Below are 26,182 nucleotides of genomic sequence, written 5' to 3'. Positions count from 1 at the left end.
AGCGAGAGGTAGCTAGCGCCATCCCCGCGTTGAAGGACTCTGGAGGCGATGAACTTCCCCACCCCGATCCCCTTGGAGAGGGAGTAGCCCGTGATCTTGAAGTGGTGGGCGCCGCCGTTCACCGTCTTGGTGACCGACGTGGACGTCGTCTCGGAGGGGGCTGAGGAAGGGGAGGTGGAGGAGGACGTGGCGAGCCTCGGGAACGGCTGCCCGCGGCGGCACTGGCAGCGGGGGAAGCGGAGGAGGGGACACCGCGGCAGACACGACCGACGCCCATCGCTGGGAGGCGGAGGAGGGGACGGATCAGGGCTGGACGCGCCGGATTCAGACGCAGGGGCGCGGGGATTTAGGCGAGCGGAGGGAGGAGCTTCGCCCGTGGCGACGTGGTGCCCGGCCGTCCGGCACTCGCGGCCTCACGCTCGGCGCCTCGGCGCCAGCACCCTGTCCTGTGCCGCCTGGAGCGGGGGAGCCACGGACCCTGCAGGCCGCCCACCGCACGTGCCTGCATGGCCTACCCCTGTGCCCCTTCGTCCGCCCTCGCCGTTCGGTGAGGTAGAAATTGCCGGAGGCTGTGGTGTCGCACGTGTACTCGTCCTGCCGGGTAGACGCGGGTCGCACGACCTATCGTCCTGCCGGGTAGATGTTGACCGTATGAATTTTTTAGTTATAGAGATAAGGCTCTGTTTGATGCCATGGTAAAATTTTAGCCCTGCACTTTTAGTCTTTTTTTGTCATGGGGATCTAAACTGGGAAGCTAAAAGTGAGCAAATGGTTAAAAACTGGGCTAAAATCTTTTGCTCCCAAAGAGGCCATAAACTGGGCTATACTCCCTCGGGGCGAGCGCTGGACGCTCCATACCCCTCACCGCTCACATGCATGGCTGTGCATGGATAATTAAATAAGAGTAAATCAGTTATTGTAGATTAGAAGACTAAAATTTAGCCCATAAATTCAAACAATCCAATAGAACTAAACTTTAGGGACTAAACTTTAATTCTTATACGGGTGATCCAAACACCACCTAAGTTATCCAAGGCAAGTTCGATCCTCGATCGGGTGGAACGTGACATAGGGAGTGACAATATTTCCCTCGGTCCATATCCAGGTTACCACTAACACGTTCCCATAGCACCGGGGTGGCTACGTACTCCAACACATCGGCAGGTTGATGACGTACAAGGTGAGAAACATATATATAGACGTAGGATTTTCTGTGAGTGTGCACACATTCCTATCCTATGGCCTTGTACTTCATATCAGAATTCACAATATGAAAACTGCCTATCTAGGGCCTTGTTTAGATTGCAAGTTTTTTCACTCTCTCTCCATCACATCAAATCTTTGGACATATACATGGAGTATTAAATGTAGATAAAAAAATAACTAATTACACAGTTTAATTGTAAATTACGAGACGAATCTTTTGAGCCTAATTAGGCCATGATTGGACAATAATTGTCAAATACAAACGAAAGTGCTACAGTGCCAAATACTAATTCTTAACCTCAATCTAAACAAGGCCTAGCTCAAAGGTCACGAGATTAAAAAATACAGAAAAATTGCCTCATTAATAGAGCACAAAAAATATATTAATTGAGACCCTATTTGGCACCGTTATGCTTCACTAGTGAAGTCGTTTTTTTACTTTAGCTTTACCAGTGGAGCTAGAACTATTTCGGTGAACAACTGTTTGGCAAAACAACTCGGCATATGGAGCTCCTTAAAACATACTCTCTCATAGAGCCCCGTGCAGGGCTCACCACAGCTAGTCAAAGCTGTGAGAAGCTACTATTTTCTGCTCCATCTTCCATCCATCCTATGTGAGAGTATGTTTTAAAGAACTCCTCAGCATTTCATTTTACCCGTTTAGCACAAAATAACTTCAGGGATGAAACATGACGGATATTTCCCGATATTCGCCCGTCCCCAAAGGGTCAAAACTCCATATGGATAGTTCATATCTAAATCTAAATATTTAATATATGTACGATATTCGAATCTGAATACTCAAAATCATATTTCTGATATGTATACGAGATATCTGACATGATCCATATTCGGTTCTGAGATCCGTGAAAGAAATATGAGATAGAATACAAGATATGGGATAGAATGTAGGATCACTAGTATTCATATGTATCCGACCCGATTTCATCCTTTAGGCCCCGTTCGCTTGTCTGAATTCTGGAGGAATCTGGATGGTTTGGAGGAATGCTGGATGAATTTGTGAGAGAAAAACACTGTTCCGGATGAAAAAATAAGTGGATCAAGCCGGGTTTAAGGGCACGCGAACGTAGAGCTGGTTATGGAGTTGTGCCAAACGGGGCCTGAATGTAGCACTATACTACTCCCTTCATTCCAAACCGTAAGTCGTTTTGGTTTTTAATTTCTAGAGACATACTCTCTTCGTTCCAAATTATAAGACGTTTTGAGTTTCTAGATGTATTGCTTACTTTGTATCTAGACATAATGTATATCTAAAATGCATAACAAAAGGTATAAATCTAGAAAATCCAAACATCTTATAATTTGAAATGGAGGAAGTATTTTTTCACTATAAATCTAGACATAGTGTATATATGCATAACAAAAGCTATATATCCTGAAAATCCAAAACAACTTATAATTTGAAATGGAGGTACTACATTATGTTCACCAAAAGTCTATTTTCATCTCTTTGATGAATACACAGTCATGGTATAACGTGTATTCATGATTTTGTGTTTATAAATTCCTGGGATTTTCATCTCAATGATGTCAGCTTTCCGTTCATTACTAATTCCTGTGTGAGACTACAAGAGACAAGCTAAATCTGCTTAGACCATTGGTTGTGTTCATTAATAAAATCCTTCACATAGCATAGTCCTGTTTTCTTAATTACCATTTTGGCTGGACACTCTCAACAACTAAAGTTAAGTGGCTTTCTCTTCTTATTAATCACTTTGTTCATGTGCTTAACTTCACGGAACCTCTGACGATTGCAGAGATATTTCATTAGTTATTGAGTCTCTTTTTATGTAGCATCTCCTCAAGGTAAACCCTTTCTCCAAAGCTTAGCTATTGTAGAACTCATAACCTTCTTCCTTGCTACGGAACGTCTTGCTGACAATTTCATGATAATCCAATAGAGCCTGTTCACTCAGATCAACCATCTTTTCATGCATCATCATACATGTAGTTATGCTAAAAGTTGCTACACAAATAATAAATGAGCAACACTTAAAAGGATTAATACACTATTCAAATATTTGATAAATTTGCTACTAGTGCCATTTTTCATTTTGTTTCTCACAATGATTATAAAGAACATCTAAACTACATTCTACTATGCCGCGTCAGGGAATAGGGATATGTTGACAACCAAATTGGGCACATTTTTTTTTAGTTAAAGCTAGATAGCATGCTTAGACAATTTATTTGGCCGGATTAGTTAGATTTAAGTTTAATTTGGTTTAGTTATCAAATTTGATATTGTGATTATTGAAACTCTCATGATATGTAAAGTGACTAACCTGCTGGCTAGTATTGATAATGGCTGATTAGTCTAATTTAAAATTAATGACTAGAGTATGTTTTGGGCATCTCACTTGTTTAATACATAAATAAAGCTGATTAACTTTAGTGTTAATCATGGCTGTTATATATTAGATTAATTGGGAAATAATTGTCCAAGCAAGAAGGCCGGAGTCTGGATCGGAAATATGATATTTGTGTTTATTGGTATTTGGTTTCGTTGCTTAATTATGTCTAGGGGGAACAGAGCAGCAGGAGACGTGTGTACATGTGACATGCATGCAAGCAAGCTTCGTCCAGTATATGGTCTTTTACCACTTCAACCCAAACAGGGAATGACGCACGGAGGAGAGCCAAATTCTCGGCAGCAGACGTACGTTCCTGGAAGCTGGATCACCGAACTCGGCAACGGCAACAGCGAGGGAGATTCAGATGATCAAAGACGCAACAATCCGGCCAACGAAGTTAGGTAGTTTGAAATTTATTATACATTTATATCTGAGTATTCTGGATGTCATACAGGACCTCCAACTTTCAAAAATATTTTTTAGATCTCAAACTTGTCTTAAAGTATCATAGACTAGTACAAGGCGCGCGCGTAGACAGGCAACGGGAAAGATTTCGAATATGGAGGATATATAGACTGCAATATATAATCTTTACGGGAGAAAGTACATATTCATATATTTACATGCATATTAGCTGTCGTATGGTACAACTGCAGATGTACTCAGTGGCGATACATCAGTAGATGAGCCCATGAAATGGAGCCATAAACCAAGTAGATGACCATAACTTGCTTCAGTGGCATGTCACTTGAGCTCACTGCATGGCTGTGAGTTACTGCTGCAGTTTATGTCCAGGCCGTTTCCTTCAGGTGAGTCCATACAACCTACGGAAGATGGAAAAAAATGGGAGTATATATAATCATGTCTCAGAAATGTAGCAGCATTGCATTGCAAGTATTAAGTCTCAATATTTCCATGTTCTGAACATAATATGTATCCATTTGAAAAGAGCGGATATGATCATGTCTTACAAATGTAGCAGCATTGCTAGTATTTAGTCTCCACAAAACAGAGTAAAATAAGTAGACTGAGCATGGATCTGATAACAAAATAATTGTTGCATACAACACAAATTGTAGCCTTGCAAGTGACATGTTTCATGAGAGAAAGTCAGCTTATAATAAATGTAAAAACTCTATGCTAACAGTGCCAGATAATGGAGTTAAGTAAGCGCATGGAGTAAAGTTAGGGCATAGAGTATAAGTCCCATAACTGTGAGGGAATTGGCCATAGACCATAGAAAATAAACCTCATAAGTCTCTTTTTTCCGCTGCAGACCTCAATGCAGATCTGAATCAGGAAAACCATAACAGAATATTAAAGGGGTCAAACAAAGAGGATGAGATGGTAAAGCGAATAGGGAGGTGTGTAACCTTGGCCTAGGCAATATCACAGATACATGGTGTGGTACAGTATAAGCAAGACCCCAAACATGAACCTAGACTAGTACATCCTTGCAAAACAAACAAAAAGGAGACGAGGACAGGTAATGGGAATCAAGTAAACAGACCAAAGTAATAAAGGAAAGTTAGAATACCGGGATGTTGCCACAACACCAATAGGTGAAATGGCAGCACATATGCCGATGTCTTCTTTTCTGGCAGGCGGTCCAGCAACTTCATATGTAAAGGCAACCTATGGAACTTGTGACAAAACAAAGAAGCAAAGGAATATCGCATCATTTCATAAATGCATCAATAAATTCTAACCAAAAGGATCTACAGTATTTTTCTCTCACAGCAAAACAGTTTCAGCCGGCTTTAATACCAGCCGAACAGGCCCGGCAGCCTAACAGGGCAAGCATGTTTGAGCCTTCATAGACCATCCCAGAGGACTATATGCTTGAGCCTTCACAGACCATCACAATGCATAAATGATCTAGCATCAGAAGCACCCCATAGTCAGGTAATCAGCAAAGAGAAGAGAAATAAGAGTAAATTAGCAATGCAAGAAGAACCAAGGCTTGTGCTAACTACCAATTACAAACATGATAAATTTTTGCTGAGGGAAACAATATCTGTCAGCCTGTTCGGGAGGCCGTATCGTATCGTGGATTATTTACTGCTGGCTGGTTTGGTGTGAGAGAAAAACACTATTACCGGCTGGAAATTTACGATCGTTTACGAACAAGCGAACATGCTGTGTATCATCAGCTAATGACGTGCATAATCATATTGAAGGAAAATAGTATTATTAGTCGCCAAACAAAAATACACCAGCGCTGGCCGAGTGTGTTTAGGGAAAGAAAAAAGCTCAGAGCCTGTTTCAAAGTCTATAAATCACAATTAAGAGGCGATGTAGTTGGCCTTGAATGATCCAGATCAACAGGAAGCAGCAAGCGGCATCAGGTTGGCATGACAGCCATTCTAACGTACTCCACCAAAGGGCAATAGGTTTCGATTTTTTTCCTGGATCAGGGCAATAGGTTTCGATTTTTTTTCCTGGATCAAAACGCAGCTGGAGAAGCCTATAAGTTGTCAACCTGCATAAACCCCATAGGCCATTGCAGGTGCTAAGATCAGGAAAATTAACCCATGTGGTATTATAGTTTTGTAGAATTCACATAGATGGTATATGATATATGTCAGTTGAAAGAAGCACAAGATCACAAATAAAATAAAGTTAGTTGAATAAGATCATTATTTAGGTCACTGACTGATTTTGTAGTACAGTCAAAACCTAAATCAATCTCAAAGATAAACGTGTCCACAGCATACAGTGAAAGGTTAAAAGCAGCCAATTTCATGGTTTTGGATGTAGCTATGACGTACTCGGTAGTAAACAAATAGGAGGCATCAGAGTAAATATCGAAGCTTTGTCATATGTGCTATGTCAAACACCAATGCCAAAAACTGGGAAACCCTGCTAACGAGAGAAACAAAGACAAAGAAGAAATTATTGAAACAAAGATAGAAAGAAGGAACAACTTAATAATTGCGGTAGAAGGTTTTGCTAATATTTTTTTAAAAAAGACTAATAGGCTCGAGTAACACAGATAGACTACTATAGTACATAAATGCGAAGCTAACGGCCCTGTTCAGCTTACCCCATATTCGACTTGTTCAGCTTCTTTTTTTCAGCCGGAACAGTGTTTTTCTCTCACAACAATTTAGTCGGAATAATGTTTTTCAACCAGTTTCAGCCAAGTTTCAGATCAGCGAACGGGGCGTGATTGATGTTGGCTACGGGTGAGAAATATCAAGAATGGCAAACACAAAGGTGAGAAATTACCACATAGGATCGTAAGTTATTGCTAAATAAATGTTGTCAGGTCAACTGTAGTTATCACAGATCCTATGATCGTACATAATAACCAAATAATGTCAAGGCAGCTGCAGCTATGACAGTTCAATTAAAACCTATATGATGCCACACCATGCTTTAAAACTACAGACTTTAAGAACCCACGCTGCTATTAGCATCATTCCATGAAAGTCTGACAATCAATATATGTTAAAACTTTCACCTCTTCAGTACTATCTTCATTCAGCATATTTAACTTTCCTAGTGAAAACCGAAAATCAAAGTATTCTGTTGTGAGAATTTCGACGAGGAAATAGACAAATTAAGTCCAAGAATATGGTAGACGTAGAATAGTAACAGTAAAAAAGCATGGTTATTTCAAACACACAAATGACTGGATCATAGTCAATTCATGTAGGGTAATGGTTCGACCAACAACATAGTTTTTATTATCGGAAGTAAACGGCTATACCTCTTTCGTGAATCAAGTATTGATCTGTACAAATCTACTGGGACTACAGATCTCTGCAGGTGGATAGTGCAAACATGGATTTAGAAAAAAAAAATGAACAATTTTGCTAGACAAACATAATCAAATAGGTAGATTATTGAGAGTGCCATTGGTGCAATAATAAAATAAATAATAAATATGAGAAAGGATTAGGGAAAGACCAGATTCCTAGGACTTTAAGGGAAACTTCTGTAGCTTTCTGATTAATATAGTAGACTAATATCTGGAAGGATTACATTCTAAACAGGATGACTCACCGCCAGCACACTACCAATTTCATTTTGAATCCTCCAATTCAAAGCTGCAATCTATAGAAAAAAGATATCAATAACTAAATTCAGTAATCACTTCACCCACACTTGAGAAACTTGTATGAATGTTACCATTTTATGAGCCGTTGATACGTTCCACTCTCTAGGCTTAAGGAAACGCACCAGTGTTTCTTTGGGATAGCCCTGGTGCACATTCTGAAATAAACGAAGATATGCTCATATTTGTTTCCCAGAATCACTCAACAGGTTACAGTTTAAGCTGATGAGCAAACAATCATGTATTATATCAAATGACACTGAAGCGACGGTGGCAATCAAACATTTTGGGAAATGTAATCATATCTATATAGTGAAGCATATGAACATACTTGGATATGTAGGTAGCACAGACTATGGAGCAAGACTACCAAAACACTATGAACTAAGGTAGTCTCTGTATGGATTTTCGTGTTTCCAGCAATCGTGATAATGAACGAAACGCATATCAGAAACAAAATGCTGACTCCATTCCCTTAATATTTTCCTATGATGAATCCAAACTTATAAAGTCTGTTTGCAACTACCCATCATAACGAAATATGTGAAACCCTAAAATGGGTTGCAGGAAGATGAACCAACTAATAATCAATCATTCTTCGTATAATGGTTAATGAGATTTACTTAAAGTTTGCAGGTCTGGTTTGTTGCACAGAAAATCACTTCTTGATCACAATCTCGAACTTCCCAATAAAATAAACTTATATTAGACATTTTCTTTTACAGACCTGAAAATTTTCTTGATCACATTTTTTAAGCTTCTCTTCAACTTTATACCTGTTATTAGTAAGAAGTACTATTTACGGTTGGGCTAAAAAGAAAAGAATGGCAAAAAGGAACCTGTGGAGCACTAACCTGCAACAGTGAGTCACTTTTACCATTGCTTAAGTATCCAATGGCAAAAAGGAACCTGTGGAACACTAACCTGCAACAGCGATTCAATTTTACCATTGCTTAAGTATCCTGCAAAACAATGGTTTCAAAAAATTGAGAGTGAGCAGTCTTCTATATATCTCTTAATAACCAACAAGCAATAAAATGTGTAAGGAAGACTCTAACCATAATGCAAAAACACAATATAGAAGGGAAAAATAGAAGGCAAGGAAGGAGTATGACTGCTCACCCAAGGTACAACACACGTTGCCAAAAGGCCTAAGGAGTATCAGCTAATGAACAATTTTCCTCCAGATATTTTAGATATGTGGTATGTCATCTGCACCTGATGTACAACATTGAAGTATTTTACTCTGTTCTTAAACCCTGTATTTTCAAAAGGAAAAAATGGTAGAAGAACATAGCATAATATGGTACAAATTGCAGACGAAATTCAAATCTCTGAGTGAAGGCATTCAGATAAGCAGGTAAAAATATGGAAACGTCACTAAAAGGTAAAACTCCCGAAGCCACAACACGACGAAGTCTCATTAGTAACAATGTGCACAGTTCATCAGTACCATTCTCATGTAGGCAAACCTAGCTATTTTTGAGCCTAGAGCTGGAAGAAGTAGATTCTAACCAAAGCGGATATAGCAACAGGGGCCACAAGATCGGACGGCCGTGGCTATTTTGGGTGATGTGGCTGCTGTCTCTTCTCGAGGAGCTGACGCATTCTTTAGAGGAGAATGTTCTAACCTCTCAAAACACTGTTTTTAGATTTTTGAACTTGTCCTAACATGTAATTTATTAGGTACCTGAACATGCCTTGACTCGCGTTGTACGCCAACGAAGTGTGCTAGATTGCTGAGGTGGATCCTTGTGGCTCAGTTCTTGACCATTGAGTCCCATCCAAGGGTAGAGCCCACATGTCGGCCTCTAGCACTTCGTACCCTCCTTCTTGCCCTTCTATTCTCTCTCCAATACAATAATGCTCTTAGTGAAAGGGGAAGGTGGATAGCGTCAGTGCAAAGCCTTTATTTTATAATAACTTGATGTGATGTACGCATTGTCGATCTACTTGGAGCTAAAGGAAAAGGAAAGAGGGGCATAGAGATGGGGTCCTAGAGGTTGACACGCGAGCCTACCCCTGGTGTGGAACCTATTGGTCAAGACATGAGCCATGGGCAATTCATCATGGCATATGTCACTACTGGAGATGGTCTCTTTGACCCATTAATCCTCGGCAAAGGCTTTGCCGAGGGCGGTCCTCGGCAAAGAGCTCTCGGGGAATTTTGAGTCGACGAAGAGAGTCTTTGCCGAAGGCTGGAGCGGCACTCGGCAAAGAAAAGCAGCCGTCACGGCGCCAGCGCCTGGGACGGAGTCTTTACCGAGGACCGTCTCCGGGGGCCCTCGGCAAAGAATTATTCTTTTTTTTTTGAAAAATCTTTGCCGAGGGCCTCCAACCATAGCCCTCGGCAAAGACATGTGTAGAATTTTTTCAAAAAATCTTTGCCGAGGGCAATGAGACGGCCCTCGGCAAAGAATTATTCTTTTTTTAAAAAAATCTTTGCCGAGGGCTTCCACGAAGGTCCTCGGCAAAGAATTTTTTTTTAAAAAAAGTCTTTGCCGAGGGCCTCCAACCATGGCCCTCAGCAAAGACATGTGTAGAATTTTTTCAAAAAATCTTTGCCGAGGGCAATGGGACGGCCCTCGGCAAAGGACCCTTCTTTGCCGAGGGCCTTGGTCATTGCCCTCGGCAAAGAGGCAGAAATTTAATTTTTTTTGTTTTTTGCATTCCATCGACACAAGCATTTCATATATATACATATATATATCACACAGAACCCATTTTCTCACAATATATCACAACCATAATTGTGAACCACAAATCACAATATATTACAACGACAAGTCACATGTTCATCATCATTCACATGTTTATTACGACAAATTCATGAAATCCAAGCACAAGTCAGAACCATAAACCACAAATATTACAATAAAGTCCAACCACATCACCTAGCACTAGTCCTCATCAAGGTAGCCTATGAGACGGTGGTGAAGGAAAGGTGGGATCACCCGGTGACGCACTACCAAATTGATTGGAACTCGCGGACGAAGGCTGCACAAAGGAGCATAGATTGCATGTGTGAGTAATCCAGAAAAACAGTTTTAAAACTTAGAGATTGCATCTAGGAATCTAGAAATATAAAAAGATTAGACTCAATTGAAAATTTCGGCAGCACCTCCCCTGCACGGGGAGGTTTCCAAAACCTATAAGAAACAACGGCACGAACGCCGACATCCACAACGGCATGAACGCCGACATCCACAACGGCACGAAGGCCGACATACATGCAAAGCACAAGCGAAAAGTGAACTTTCATACTTACAGGAGTAGCTGTAGGAGTAGGAGGTGGAGGAGCTAAAAACTGCACAGGTACACCCGATGCTTGCCCAAGACTTTGCATGATCACCATCATCTCCGCCATCAGCTTCTATGCGGCCTCGAACACGACCTGCTGGGCCTGCAGCTGTGCGGTCAGTTCCGCATTCTGCTCTTGACTTTGCCTTTTTGTTTCTTGCAGCTCGGCCTGCAATATTTCACTCCAATATATCAGTAATGCAAATCTAATTTAGGTGTGTAAATATCAACGTACGACGAGTAAAACAGGAATTACCTGGAGTGCCTGGACCTGCTGTAGTGCTGGAGAAGGTCGTGAGCATATGGGCTGGCTGGAGCTCGTGCTCCGTGCTCGAATAGCGTCGAGGGAGGGAACAATGGTGGAGTCGATGGCGCCATCTGCAATCCATAGCCGCCCGTGCTTCTTGCCTCCTCCGAGCCTCATGATCGTCTCTGCATCAATGGGCTCAGTGTGCACATTGTAATCTTCCCCATAGATCTCCTTTACCGAGGATGTGTACTCTTGGACTTTAGTGTATACGTTCGGGTCGGAGTACACCTAGGGCGGGGCAGCCGGGTCGAAGGAGACAGAGGATGACACCCTGCCCATGTGGGACATAGCCCACACAGAGAACTCTGAGACCTCCTCGTCCGGGTGCGCAGCCTCCTGCGAGAAAGACGGGAAGATGGTGACAAATCAAGCAGAATTGAGCATCAAAATAAATGAAAGAAATCACTTACGTATGCTTGTTTGTATCCGGGGAGGCTGTGGCTGCCTTGATGGTGAGTTGGATCTTGCCTCATCAGACGCTGTTCCCGTAGCCTCTCGTGCGTGCCAACAAAGTCCTGTGATAACCACTTGTCTACGATCATGGCCCAGCACTCGGGATACGATCGGCACCACCAAGGAATCACCTACAAGTCATTGAGTATTTGACATATAAGAAGATGAAATTGAACCTACTTAATATCAAAACAAATCATTATGAATGTTATTCGCCTACCTCAAGGTACTGGTCCCGGGTCAGCGTAATCAGTCTTGCTTGAGGCTTGGGGAGGGACTGCTTAAGTACCGACCTGTAGTAGTCTATGTGGGCTTGAACGCACCCATGGTGGTGCATCTCGGTGATGTACTTCCTACAAGCTGCAGCAGCCGCTCGATCCGCCTGGGCCTCAAGTCCTTCTTCGGCCTTGAAAAATTTCTGCATACAAAACCGATGTATCCATTCATTATTTCAATAAAACATTTAACCAATGAATGAGATGTATTAAGCAATATTGTGCGAGAGAAACTTACCCAAAACTCCACCAATACCCGCTCCTGCTTGTTGCGGTAAGTGTCATCCGTGACCAGCGCGTACCTATCCTAGTTGGAGGCCGGCTCCTGCACCACCGGCTCTTCGGATAGTTGCACAATGCCGGGGTACCATTTCCTGCACAAAACACCAAGGATGCTCATGGGGGTGTGTGCTAGAGTACCTGACAAAACCAACCAGACCTTGCACAAGTGATTAAGAAAATTTATCAGTTTCTCTTATGATTTCCAACATATCTTATGAAGTAGTTGTGATAACATCTATAGTTACTTACCTCTTTGCCATAGGCTGAATCACTGGGCGGTTGTGAGGAAGCGAAACCAGAGGGAGGCTCGTGGGACCTTGCTCGTAGGGAGTCCGGGTAGCGGTACCCCCTCCGTCGCCCTCGAGCCCCTCGCCTCCCTCACCCTCGAGTGCCTCGCCTCCCTCGCCCTCAAGCGCCTCGCCTCCCTCGCCCATCTGCTGACCCCTCTCGTCCTCCGACGAGGATGTGGCCGTGGCCGTCACGTGCTCCTCCTCTAGCACCTCATCATGTGGCGAGGGAGGAGACCGCTGCCTCCTACGGCTGCTGCCCCTGGTCCTCCTCTCGTCACCTCCTATGGACGCTGCCCCGGACGATGACCCCTCACCTCGAAGGAGAGGGTGGTCTCTCCCGTAAACCGAGGGCGTGTCACGGCGTGGATGTCTGCTCGCCATCTTTGTTCAATCACCTGCAATCATAAAGAATGAACAAGACTAATTAGTACATATATTAGAAATAGATTCAAAATATATAAACAAAACACAAATTAAAAAAACATAGTATTACATGTACTAGGAATAATCTTCATAATTGGGATCATAGGTCTCATCATCACTGTTAAAATTGTCCAAATGGGCAACACTATCCGAAGGTTCTATGTTGTCATCGTAGTCATTGCCTAGAAGTAATCGCTCAAGCATTGCTATGTCCTTGGCATTTACCACCACATCTCCATCGACCTCGCCATCAACCATTTTGTTGTCTACTTCCATTTTGATTGCTTCGGGTAAGACTATCTCAAACGTGCCTGGTAGCCCATCTTCTTGATAGAACTGTCCATCATATGTGTTTGCATTGAAGTTGTAATCATCATTGTTTGGGGTAGGTAGTTTACCGTGTGGAGATACCTAGTGCACAATAGCCCAACCCTTAAGATCCTCTTTGTCTTGGTTGGCGTATCGAGTATAATACACCTGCACGCCCTGTTGAGCCATAATGTAGACATCTTTTCCAGGATAGATGGAATCTTCTCGAATCTCGACTAGCCCAAGATGAGGGGTTCGTCTCGTTGATCAAGGATTAAGCCAGTGGCATTTGAATATGATAGGTTTAAGAGGTTTGTCTCCATGAAATGAGAGTTCATAGATTTCCTCAACTCTACCATGATAGTCGAGGCCATCAGTGCCGGGCGTACGAACTCTGCTATTTGTGGTTTTTTGTTTGGGCCGAATCTGCTCATAACTTATTGTGTGGAAGCGATATCTGTTCACGTCATAGCCGGTAAATGACTTCACCCCAATGTCACAACCATTTGTAACTTGTTTCAACTCTTCACTCATGGACGAACCGGTCTGGGCCTGCAAGGTGAAGCATGATAGATCGTTATATTAATCAAACGTACGATCACCTTGGATGATCGAACGTACGATCTAAATTGGACATTACCTTTTGTTTGAACCAAGAAATAAAATCAGGCCTCCCTGCTCCCGCACCCCGCGAAACAAGGGTGTCTTGTTCATGCGAGGTAGGATCCCTTGATTGATGCCAGAATTCACGAACAAATTCCCTGTTCGAACGAGAATCAATGGGGTTGGATGCAGAATAGTGACGGCGTATTGAAACAAGTTCGTTGAGAACTTACTTGATGAATGGCTGCACCTCGGTAAGGTTATTCAACACATATAGCATGATACTACGCCACTCTTCATTTCCCAATTGCTTCGGGGTTGATCCACTTACGCTGCCGAGTTGGCCTTGGAAAAGGCTGAGGGTTGATTCATTTTCGCCAGCATTGTAATGAGGGAGTGGATTATGATTGCTAGGAAGGTTCAGCTTGTAGTATTGCGTTGTGAAGTTTGCCACATCCTCCCGAAGGCATGCCTCTGCAATGGAAGCCTCAATTCTGGCTTTATTTGTATATTTTTTGCGAAGAGTCTTTAGATATCTCTCGAGTGGATAGCACCAATGGGCCTGCACGCCCCCCCTAAACGTGCCTCTAAAGGGAGGTGCACAATCAAATGCTGCATCGGCAAGAAGAAGCCGGGTGGAAAGATCTTCTCCAGCTTACAGAGCAACATAGGTGCCGCTTTTTCCAAGTCTTGAGCGACGGTCCGAGATATCTCCTTGGCACAAAGCTGGCGAAAGAAAAAGCTCAACTCTGCCAGCACTAGCCAAACATGCTCAGGGACATAGCCTCGGACCATCGCAGGAAGAAGCCGCTCAATCCATATGTGGTAGTCATGACTCTTCATCCCGTTGACTCACAGAGTGCCTAAGTTCACTCCCCTGCTAAGATTCGCTGCATATCCATCTAGAAACATTAACATCTAGATCCATTTTAGTACTTCCCTCCTTTGATCGATTTGCAAGACAAAATTGACCTTAGGCCTTTTCCAGTTCTTGTTTCGGCCACTAGGAGGCTGCATCGCTTGATTCGGTCTATCGCACAACGTTGCAAGGTCCACTCTAGCCTTAACGTTGTCCTTAGACTTGTCAGTGTCCATGAGAGTTCCCCAAAGTGCCTTGGCGATATTCTTTTCAGTGTGCATTACATCAATATTATGTGGCAGAAGAAGGTCATCGAAATAGGGGAGCCTCGTCAAGCCAGACTTATGAGTCCACATATGTTCCTCACCATATCCTACAAAACCACCTTCTTCATTGGGCATGAGAGCATCTAGCTGAGCACGAACCTCGGCACCAATCCTCAAGTGTGGTTTAGGGTCTGTCACTTTGACACCTTTCGTAAAGCTCTTGATGTCTTCTCTGAATTCATGGTCTAGAGGGAGGAACTGACGATGCTAGTCAAATGATGAATACTTGCCACCCTTCTTCAACCAAATGAACCTCACAGCTTCCTTGCATATTGGGCATGGGAACTTCCTGTGAACACACCAGGCGGCAAATAACCCATACGCCAGGAAGTCATGCAGGGAGTAGTGGTACCAAATGTGCATTTTGAAGCTTGTCTTTGTAGCTCGGTCGTATGTCCATACCCCCTTCTCCCAAGCATGGATCAATTCATCAATCATAGGCTCCATGAACACAGCCATATTACTCCCTAGGTGTCTAGGAATTATCAACGACAAGAATACGTTATGCCATTGAAAGGAGATGCCGGGAGGGAGATTGAGGGGGATAACAAAAATGGGCCAGCATGTGTATGGGGCAGCCATCATTCCATAAGGATTGAACCCATCTGTTGCCAGCGTGACACGTACATTACGGGCCTCAGCTGCTTTGTCACGATGTTTGTCATTGAAGTACGTCCATGCTTCAGCATCAGATGGATGTACCATCTTCCTAGGATTGTACCATTTGCCATCTTTGTGCCACGTCATCTGTTTCACGGATTCCTTGATCATGAATAACCGTTGGATCCTCGGTAGGAAAGGAAGGTGCCATAGCACTCTCACGGGGATCGGAAGCTGCTTTTTCTAACCATCACCAGAGTCTACCTCCAGGTACCTGAAGGATTTACACTTTAGATAGTAATTTGTGTCCTTGTGTTCTTTCCTAAATAGGACGCACCCCTTCGGACAAACATGTATCTTGTCATACGGCATCTTAAGCATACGAAGGAGTTTCTTTGCCTCGTACAAGTTCATCGGCAAAGTGTGCTTCTCTGGTAGCATGGTGCCAAACACGGCCAACATCTTATCGAAGCCTTCTTGACTCAGGTTTAACTCGGCCTTCAACCCCATTACGCGTCCAACCGCATCCAGCTGAGAAATTGTTGTACGCTCGTGAAGGGGTTTATGTGCTGAGTGCAACATTTTGTAGAAGTCCTTTGTGGATTCCTCCATCTCCTCCTTCTCACGTCGTTCAGCGAAGTGAGCTTGGTGGGCGTCATCTAGCATGTCTGCTACCCCGGCATCATCATCAAAAGCCTCGAGGCGTGCTCTCACCACCTCCGCTCTTATACGATCTGCTTCACCATGGTAGATCCACTGCTAGTAGTCAGACATATAACCATTGAACATAAGATATCTACCCATGGTCTTATCGTCTACCTTTCTCCTGTTGTCACACTTGCTGTAGGGACACCAAACTAGAGAATGTCCTCCTGCTCCTGGGCCAAATGCATGTTTCAAGAAACGATCTGTCCCCTTCACCCATTCATAGTCGTAGTCACTGCCGCTTCTCCAGCCCGTGTACATCCACTGACGGTCCTCCATCCTTTAACATTTACATCACAGAGTATTGTGACCATCAATTGCATCTACGCGGTATTCCTAATGTCTAATAGGTGAGGATATGTCCTAATCCCACCCGCGGATGCATAGATGAGGTCAGTTTCTAGGCTCCGCTCCTCTTCGAGATAGAATTTTGGCAGCATCTCCCCGCTATTCTCCCGATACACGTCCTGCCAGGGAGAGTGTGTATCCAGAGAACAACAGGGAAGAGCTACCGAAACTCAGTCTCGGACCGGAGCAGACCATGGAAACTAACCCATCCATGCATCCGCGGGCTGTCCAAAAAACATGGACAATCCGAAACAGATACGGTCGTAGATATGCAAAGATCCGCATACCTACGACCGTATCTCTTTTAGACGGGAGATGCCTAACTGGGTTACGTGATCTAAGACAATGATCGGGAGGAGGGCTTATTTATACCTAGGGTGGCGGTGGAGTCAGGCTAGTGGGGCAGTGGCGAGTCGGGGCAGTGACGAGGCGATGCTGTGCAGGCAGACCCGCAACGCCGACGAAGAGGATCGGGGTCGCCGAGTCCCCTCTGACGTGCTCTTCTCTACAAAAGAAGAAACACAATACTATAAGTTGAAAATTTCGGCAGAACCTCCCCTGTACGGGGAGGTTTCCAAAACCTACAAGAAAAAACCAGCACGATGGCCGATAACCACATATTAAGGGAACAAATACGGCACGATGGCCGATAGCCAGATATATATTAATCCACCACCAACACACCACCACCTCCACCACCATGACCACACCACCACCACCACAACCACCACACTACCACCACCACCATGACCACGACCACACCACCACCACCACAACCTCCACCACCACGACCACACCACCACGACCACACCACCACGACCACAACCACCACACTACCACCACCACCACCACGACCACACCACGACATCCACCACAACGACTATGACCACACCACCACATCCACCACATCCACCACACCACCACATCCACCACAATGACCACACCACCACCACCTCAACGAACACACTACCCTCCTTCTCCACCTCCACCTCCACCTACACCTCCACCATTGCACGCCACCACCACCTCGACCTCCACCTAGACCTCCTCCTTCACCAGCATTGTACACCATGAAGCGAGGGAAGGGCATACCTGGACGTCGGAGGGACGTCGGAGGCCGCGGATAGGGCGAGGGTCGCAGCTGGGGCAGCGTCAAGGGGTCGGGGCGGGGCACCTCCTCCTCCTCTCTTCTCGGCCTCATCTCTTCTCCTGTTCCCCTTCTCCTCTTCCTCCCTTTCTCCCACCTTCTGCTCGGAATGGGGGCAGGCACGGCGGACAGCGTGGATGGGGTTGGCGGGTGGTGCGGGGTCCTTCTCCTTCTCTGGTGGCTGGCGAATGGCGCGGAGGTTCTCCTCCTCCTCGGGGCGGGCCGGTCGGCGGGCGTGGGCGGGCGGCACGGCCGGGGCAGGGCACCTCCGACGGGTTGAGGCGAACGGCGGGGTGGGGCTCCTTCGGTGGCCTGCTGCTCCTCCCTCCTCTGGCGGCCAGGGGCCGGGGACGCGCGGGGTAGCGGTGGCGGCCGGGCGTGCTGCGGCTGCCGAGCACGGGGCGGCGCGGGGCCCATGGGGTAGCGCGGTGGTGGGTGGCCTCTAGCGGCCGGGGGCCGAGCGCGCGCGGGGTGGCGGTGGCAGCCGGGCGCGTAGCGGCGCGGGGTGCGCGGGGCGGCGCGGGGCGTGCGGGGCGGCGCGGTGGTGGGCGGCGGGGGTGGGCGGCGCTGGGCGTGGGGTGGCCGGGCGAGCTGCAGTTGGCCGCGCGGGGCGCGAAGCAGCGGCAGGGCGCGAGGCAGCGGCGGCGTCAAGCGTTCTGTGGGCGGGGAACTTGGGCTCTGGCCGATTTACGGTTGAGCCCTTTGCCGAGGGCCCAGATCCAAGGCCCTCGGCAAAGATTTTTTTATTTTTTTTAAATATTCTTTGCCGAGGGCCATTGGTCAGGCCCTCGGCAAAGACCCCCTTTGTCGAGGGCCAGGCTAGGCCCTCGGCAAAGATTTTTTTTGTCCGTGGGCGGGGAATTTGGGCCGCTGGCCGATTTAGGGTTGGGTCCTTTGCCGAGGGCCCAAATCCAGAGCCCTCGGCAAAGATTTTTTATTTTTTTTAAATATTCTTTGCCGAGGGCTATTGGCCAGGCCCTCGGCAAAGACCCCCTTTGCCGAGGGCCAGGCTAGACCCTCGGCAAAGAGTTTTTTGTTTTTTGGTTTTTTAAACCCAGTTTTTTTGTGGTGCTATAATACATTATTTAAATCTCAATTTTAAAATTTGGGCCAAATTTGACTTTTTTTGATATATTTCCCTAATTTATTTCTTTTCATTGATTTTTTTTGAATATTTCAAATTTGAACTGCAGGTGGATGGAATAATGCAATTTAGTGATTCGGAAAATGTTATTCATGGTATTTGGTGTATGTTGAGTCCCTATCCACGAATTCGCATCAAATTTCAGGCATCTTCTTCACGTGACATGACGAGGAACTTGTCGGAAAAGTGTTTTCAAATTTTGGAGATGTCTGGGTTTTAGGCATCCGACATTAATATAATTTAAAAACATTTTTCCGACAACTTCCTCGTCATGTTACGCGAAGAAGATGACCGAAATTTGATGCGAGTTCGTGGATAGGGACTACACCAAATACTATGAATAATATTTTCCGAATAACTAAATTGCATTATTCCATCCACCTGCAGTTTAAATTTAAAATATTCGAAAAAATCAACGAAAAGAAATAAATTAGGGAAATATATAAAAAAGTCAAATTTGGCCCAAATTTTAAAATTGAGATTTAAATAATGTATTATAGCACCAAAAAAACTGGGTTCAAAAAACCAAAAAAAAACTCTTTGCCGAGGGTCTAGCCTGGCCCTCGGCAAAGATCCCTTTGCCGAGGGCCTGACCAATGGCCCTCGGCAAAGAATATTTAAAAAAAATAAAAAATCTTTGCCGAGGGCCCTGGATCTGGGTCGTCGGCAAAGGACCCAACCCTAAATCGGCCAGCGGTCCAAATTCTCTGCCCACGGACAAAAAAAAAATCTTTCCCGAGAGCCTAGCCTAGCCCTCGGCAAAGGGGGTCTTTGCCGAGGGCCTGGCCAATGGCCCTCGGCAAAGAATATTTAAAAAATAATAAAAAATCTTTGCCGAGTGCCTGACGGCGAGCACTCGGCAAAGACTGACGCCAGTGGCCGCTGTGACCCATCCAGCCATATTTGGCCCTCGGCAAAGATTTATTTTGTCGAGGGCCATTTGTTTGTCGAGGGCGAGGCCCTCGGCAAAGGCTTCTTTGCCGAGGGTCTTGGGGCTGGCCCTCAGCAAAGACCCCCTTTGCCGAGTGTTCGAGATCTAGCCCTCGGCAAACCCAGAAGCCCTCGGCAAAGAGGACGTTTACTGTAGTGCGTCACATTGGTGCAAGGAGCGGATTAGCTACGACCTATTTGATCTAGATTACATACGAGACAAATTTCAATGACATGAAGATATATTTTGACGCACATGCATTTTTCTCTTTATATATATATCTCCGATAATACAACTTATCACCGCTAGCTAGTGAGGCGATTCAAATATTTTTCTTAACTTAATTAGGCTCTTTACAATGTAACATGTCCATCAAAGTTCGCGTCTTCAACTCATCATGGATGTTTATGTTTTTGACTAATTACTATTTCACTAATACATGACACACTTATTGACAACTCATTATGATACTCCCTCCATACTGGTAACTCAAGTTGTTTTGGACAATAACATAGTCTCTAAAGCATAACTTTGACTTCTTGTTTTTATAAAAGTATTTATTGAAAAGTGATATGTATATATTTTTATGAAAGTACTTTTCAAGGCAAATCTATTTATATGGCTTTCATATTTTTAAACTCAACAACTTAAAAGTTATTCATAATTTATATTTCTAATGTTTGACCCAAACCTTGTCTAAAACGACTTGAATTACCAGGATGTAGGGAGTAGATGATACACTTATTGACATCGATTTGTGAGTTTCGCGATCTCAAGATATATCAACACAGTCTCTCCTAGACCTAAGTAAAGATAGGTTAAATAAATGTAGGTGGCTAACGTTCTCTTTTCTATGTCAGCCTCACTATTGCAATTGTACTTTTAGAACACAGCAGTAGGCCAATCAAATAACGGCATAGCTAGCGTCCCGACGCCCACGCAGCCTGCCCCTCGTTCGCTAATTTGCCCCGCTCTGCACGTGCACCTCGCCCCCGTCTCTGCGCTCTCGTGTTCGGATGACTCACCTCGTATGCGCAGTCCATCCCCATCCACCTCATTCAACTCGTGCCCATCCATGTGCCGTTCGTCCTGGCCCGCACGCGCACCCCAACCACCGTAACTCTCCGAAAACATGAAACACGTATAATATAAATAAAACATTTGAAATGCGACATACGTCTGAAACAGATGAAGCATCTGGAACATACATTTGCAATATATGTGTGAAATATATGCAACATCCAGATGAAACAGTTGCAACTTGTAACATGAAACACTTGCTGCAACATAAGACTGAAACAAATGAAAACATTTGGAACATACTATTGCGACATATGTGTGAAACATATGGAACACATCCAGATCAAAACACTTGCAACATATGTCTAGAACAGATGAGATATTTTGAACAAAAGCTTGCAACATGCCTTTGAAACACTTGTAACTTATGCAACATGTGCAACATTCTCGATCTACTTTTGCAACATCCATATGAAATAATTACAACATACCTCTGAGCCGTCTGAAATGCTTGAAACATACATTTGCAACATATGGGAGGGGAGGCCTGGGCCGGCCGATTCCGACCATCGGGGAGGAAGTCGCGCTGCAAGGGGCGGCGAGCGAGCACCACTAGCATCCGACCGCGCTCGTGGGTGCCCTTGTCCCAGCCGGGGATGACCCGAGGCGCCCCGGCACGTGCGTCCAGCGGCTATCGGCAGGAGTGGATGCGGCGAGGCATCCCAACGGTGTTGGGGTTTAGGGAAGAGGCCAGGGAGGCGCTCTGCTATCAGTGGACGAGATAAAGAGTTGGAAATGGGGAGAGCGGAGGAAGCGTGTGCAGGATGGGGCATCATGGGATGGCTGCGGCGGGCGGGCCACGTGATGCGGGCTGGGTATGCAATGGCGAGGCGAGCGACGGGAGGGAGTAAGTGTCATGGGCGAGGCGCAGGTCGCAAGTGGGAGTTAGAAGTGCGGGCAAAAGCATCGAGACGAGGTGTGGCACGCGCCGTCCACACGGACGGACGTCCGCGTGAAAGCATTATTGATCAAACTAGACACAAAGTGCCTTTATAAAGGTTGAGGTACACTGTACAAACACCTTATATAGGTTGAGTTACACTGTACAAACCACAGTAAGTACACTCCTGTACGACCGTACTTTTATATTTTTATAAAAAAAAACACGCTCTATACGCTACACGCATTTTTCAACTTGTGTACGTGTGTCTTATTGAAAAAAAAAACACTTGTGTGTGTGTGGTAGATGCCACTATATTTGAACACCTGTCGCGCTTAGACCCTTATTAGACGAAACCGCCGTTGACCCTGATGACCTGCCCGTTCACCCAAGCCGCGGCGTCGCTGGCCAGGAACGCCACCACCGGCGCCACGTCTGTCGTCTCGGCGATGCGCCCCATGGACTGCTGCTCCACCCTCCGCAGGAATGCTTCGTCCTTCCCGGCCAAGAACAGCTCGGTGCGCACGGGCCCCGGCGCGACCACGTTCGCGGTCACCCCCTTCGCGGCCACCTCCTTGGCTAGGATCTTCGTCATCGCCTCCACAGCGGCATTAGTCGCCGTGTACGCCGCGTATCCCGGCAGGAGCGTGCCCACAATGGACGACGAGAACGTCACGATGCGGCCGGCGCTGTTGGCTGGGACTCGGTTCGCCGCCTCGCGGCACACAAGGAACGTCCCGCGCACGTTCACCGCGAACATGATGTCGAAGTCGTCGACGGCAGTGTCCGCGAGCGCCGGGTACTTGTCACTGAGGACGCCTGCGCAGCAGACGACGATGTGCGGCGGGGACCCGAACGCCTCCTCGGCGCGGTCAAAGAGCGCGTGCACAGCGTCCGGGTCTGACACGTCCGCGCGGACGGCCACGGCCTTTTGACCGCGGGAGGTGAGCTCCGCGACGAGCTCATCTGCCCTAGCGGAATTGGACGCATAGTTGACCATGACGCGTGCGCCGAGGGCGGCGAGGTGGGCGGACACCTCGCGGCCGATGCCGCGGGAGCCGCCAGTGACGAGCGCGACGCGGCCGTCGAGCGGGAGCAGCGACGACGTGTTCTCGGCGTTTGCGACTGCCATGGCTGGCTGCTTTCTGGCTTGACCCCTGGCGGCGTCACGCACTTGTGTAGTTGTGTACTTGTGTGGTGTCTCGGCAACAAGTTTTGCTATGCTCCACAACGCGCGATGGCTGAGGATTTATAGAAGGTATCATATAAGTTAGTCAAGGCACGTGCGATCGTCTCTCGGGTGGAATGTGACATGGGGAGTGACAACTCACAATATTAAATATTTCTCTCGCTCCATCCAGGTTACCACTAAGAGCAAGTATAATAAAGCCACATAAGCGGGCTGTATACGAGTTCACGTTAGAAAAATCCTTGCTGGATGAGAGAGAATGAAAGAGAGAGACGTGAGCCGGCGCTTCGCTTACCGCCCGGCTGAGCACGTCCCACGAGAAAAACGCCTGCTCCCAGCTGACGTTGACCGGAAAACTGGCGTTTTGCTTTGTACCGAAGAATCTCATTCGCTGTGCGCCTGCTCTTTGCATGTCATGCACATGCATCCAGGCACACCAATAAAGCCAAGCCATTATACTAGTGAAGGTGTTAACACACTTACATTATATTTAGCCGGCTGCCGGCTGTGTTACTATCCTTGCTCTAATGGGTGGTGACAGCCCACAAAATTAATTCTTTCTTGACCGGTATAGCACCGGGGTGACCACGCCAAGACTTCGGCAGGTTGATGACGTACAAGGTGAGAATATATAGAGTTGGTAGGATTTTCTGTGAGGGCTCATTCAGTTAGGGATCAATTTTGCTGGGAATGGTTCCTGGTCAGGGCTGTCTATAGTAATTACACTAACGTTCATGGCAGGAACGGTTCGCGGACCTGATTCCGTGGGAACCGAACGTGGCCTCAGTGTGCACACATTCCTATCATATGGCCTTGTACTCCATATCAGAATTCACAATATGAAAAACTGCCTATCTAGCTCAAAGATACTCCCTCCATCCCAAATTATAAGTTATTCCAAGAATCTTGAAGAGTCAAACCATCTCAAGTTTGACCAAATTTACATGACAAGATAATAACATTTATGATGCCAACTAAGTATCATTAGATTCTTCATTAATTATATTTTCATACTATACCTATTTGATGTCATAAGTCTTTGTAATTCTCTCTATAATTTTAGTCAAACTTGAGTCTCCAAGGTTCTTGAAATGACTTATAATTTAGAATGGAGGGAGTAGATTCGAAAAAAAACTGCCTCATTAATAGAGCACCAAAAGATCCAAATATTACATACTACTCCTTCCATTTCAAATTGTAACTCGTTTTGGCTTTTCTAGATATATATCCTTTTCAATATGTATTTTGACATAATATATATCTAGATTCGTAACAAAACCTATGTATCTCGAAAACTACATTACGTTCACCAAAAGTCTATTTTCATCTCTTCAATGAATACACTATCATGATATAACATGTATGCACGATTAAGTGTTTACGAATTCTTGAGATTCTATCTCAACGATGTCACTGTGAGACTTCAAGAGACAAGCTAAATATGTTGAGGCCAATGGATGGTTATGTTCATCAATGAAATACTTCATATACCGATGTCCTATTTTCTTGTTGAGTGCAATTACCATTTTGGCTAGACACCACAACAACTAAAGTTCCATGGCTTTCTCTTCTTATTAATCTCTTCGTTCATGTGCTTAGTTTCACAAAACCCCGGACGACCATAGAAATATTTCCTTAGTTGTTGAGTCTCTTTCCACGTTGCATCTCCTCATTGTAAACACTTTCTCCAAACCATAGCTATTGTAGAACCCATGACCTTCTTCCTAGATACGAAACGTCTTGCTAACAACTTGATGATGATAATCCAATAGCCTCATAAACTCAGATCAACCATCTTTTCCTTCATCTTACATGTTGTTATAATAAGAGTTACTACGCAAATAATAAATGACCAGCACTTAAAAAGATTAAGGCGCCCTTCGGTTTGGCATTCCCGGCCATTCAAGGCCAGGATTAGTTCCTCTTCAGTACAAATTATCGAATTGTTCCGGGTCCGGAATAGTTCCAGGCTATTCCTGGCTTCTAACGAACTAAGCCTAATACACTATTCAAATATTTAATAAATTTGCTACTTGTCCTATTTTTCATTTTGTTTCGCACAATGACCATAACGAACTACTAAACTACATTCTACTATGTCGCGTCAAGGAACATAGATACTCAATACTGTGCCGCTTCCGGCATAACAATAATAAGTCACACATACAACGCTTCTGCAGGCCAATAGATCGGCTGATTCTTTGGCATATACAAATGCATACTGAATCAATTTAATAGTACTAGAGTACTCCCTTCATCCTAAAATATCTATCGTTTTCGTTTTCTGAGAAACAACTTTAACAAAATATATATTAAAAAATATTAATATTTATGGTACATAATTAGTATCATTGGAAAGATATTTGAATCTAGTTTTTTAATAAATTTATTTGAAGATACAAATATTGCATGAATTTTCAAAAATTGAGTCAAACTTGCGTCACGGAAATCAAAAGCGACAAATAATTTGGGACTGAGATAGTACTAAACTATAATTAGAACTCTCACAAATCCAATAACTAATTCCTCAATATTATTCGCAGTGTAAGATTATTTGATGGGACAGATCAATATGACGGTGAACAGATGACAGATCCTAATGGGCAATTAACTTATATCTGCGGCAACAACCATAGTTTCAGTTCAATGGAACAAGAATCTGAGGCAAGTACCATCTGCCAGGGCATTCACTGCAATAAAAATACGATTCAGCTCGTCAACAGCCACCTATGCATTCAATTCAATAAGCCATAAAAGAATCATGTTTCTGCATGTTGGTTAATGAGGTGCTTCCTAATATTTAGAGGTTGACTAGTCATCATATATTTAAGAAGGAATTACTTTCTTCTGATTGCAGTCTAAATACCAGCTTCATATATAGTTTTGCTTTGTATTTTGAGAAGGTACTGCTCCCTTTCTAGTTTCTATTATCGGACTTGCTAGCGTCCGGACGTCTAATCCGGGGCGCTACCGTCCGGACGGTGCCCACACAGCGAGCGAGCGAGCGCCCTAGCATGTTGGACTCATGAGCGAGCGCCCCAGCAGCGGGCTCGCTATGGCAGAACCATCCGAAATAACACGCTT

General features: G+C 45.0%; 1 protein-coding gene across 1 annotated transcript; it reads right to left on the bottom strand.

The window, feature by feature from the left end:
- Positions 1–22,059: 22,059 nt before the first annotated feature.
- Positions 22,060–23,107, bottom strand: LOC136538988 (NADPH-dependent aldehyde reductase-like protein, chloroplastic). The gene has a single exon (XM_066530912.1). It carries the CDS (start codon positions 23,039–23,041, stop codon positions 22,256–22,258), a length of 786 nt encoding a protein of 261 aa, XP_066387009.1. The 5' UTR covers positions 23,042–23,107; the 3' UTR covers positions 22,060–22,255.
- Between the last annotated feature and the right edge of the window lie 3,075 nt (positions 23,108–26,182).

This window comes from Miscanthus floridulus, chromosome 2 (genome assembly GCF_019320115.1).
Source record: "Miscanthus floridulus cultivar M001 chromosome 2, ASM1932011v1, whole genome shotgun sequence".
NCBI lineage: Eukaryota > Viridiplantae > Streptophyta > Magnoliopsida > Poales > Poaceae > Miscanthus > Miscanthus floridulus.
The sequence above is the reverse complement of the archived record's forward strand: the minus strand, read 5'-3'. Positions and strand labels throughout refer to the sequence as shown.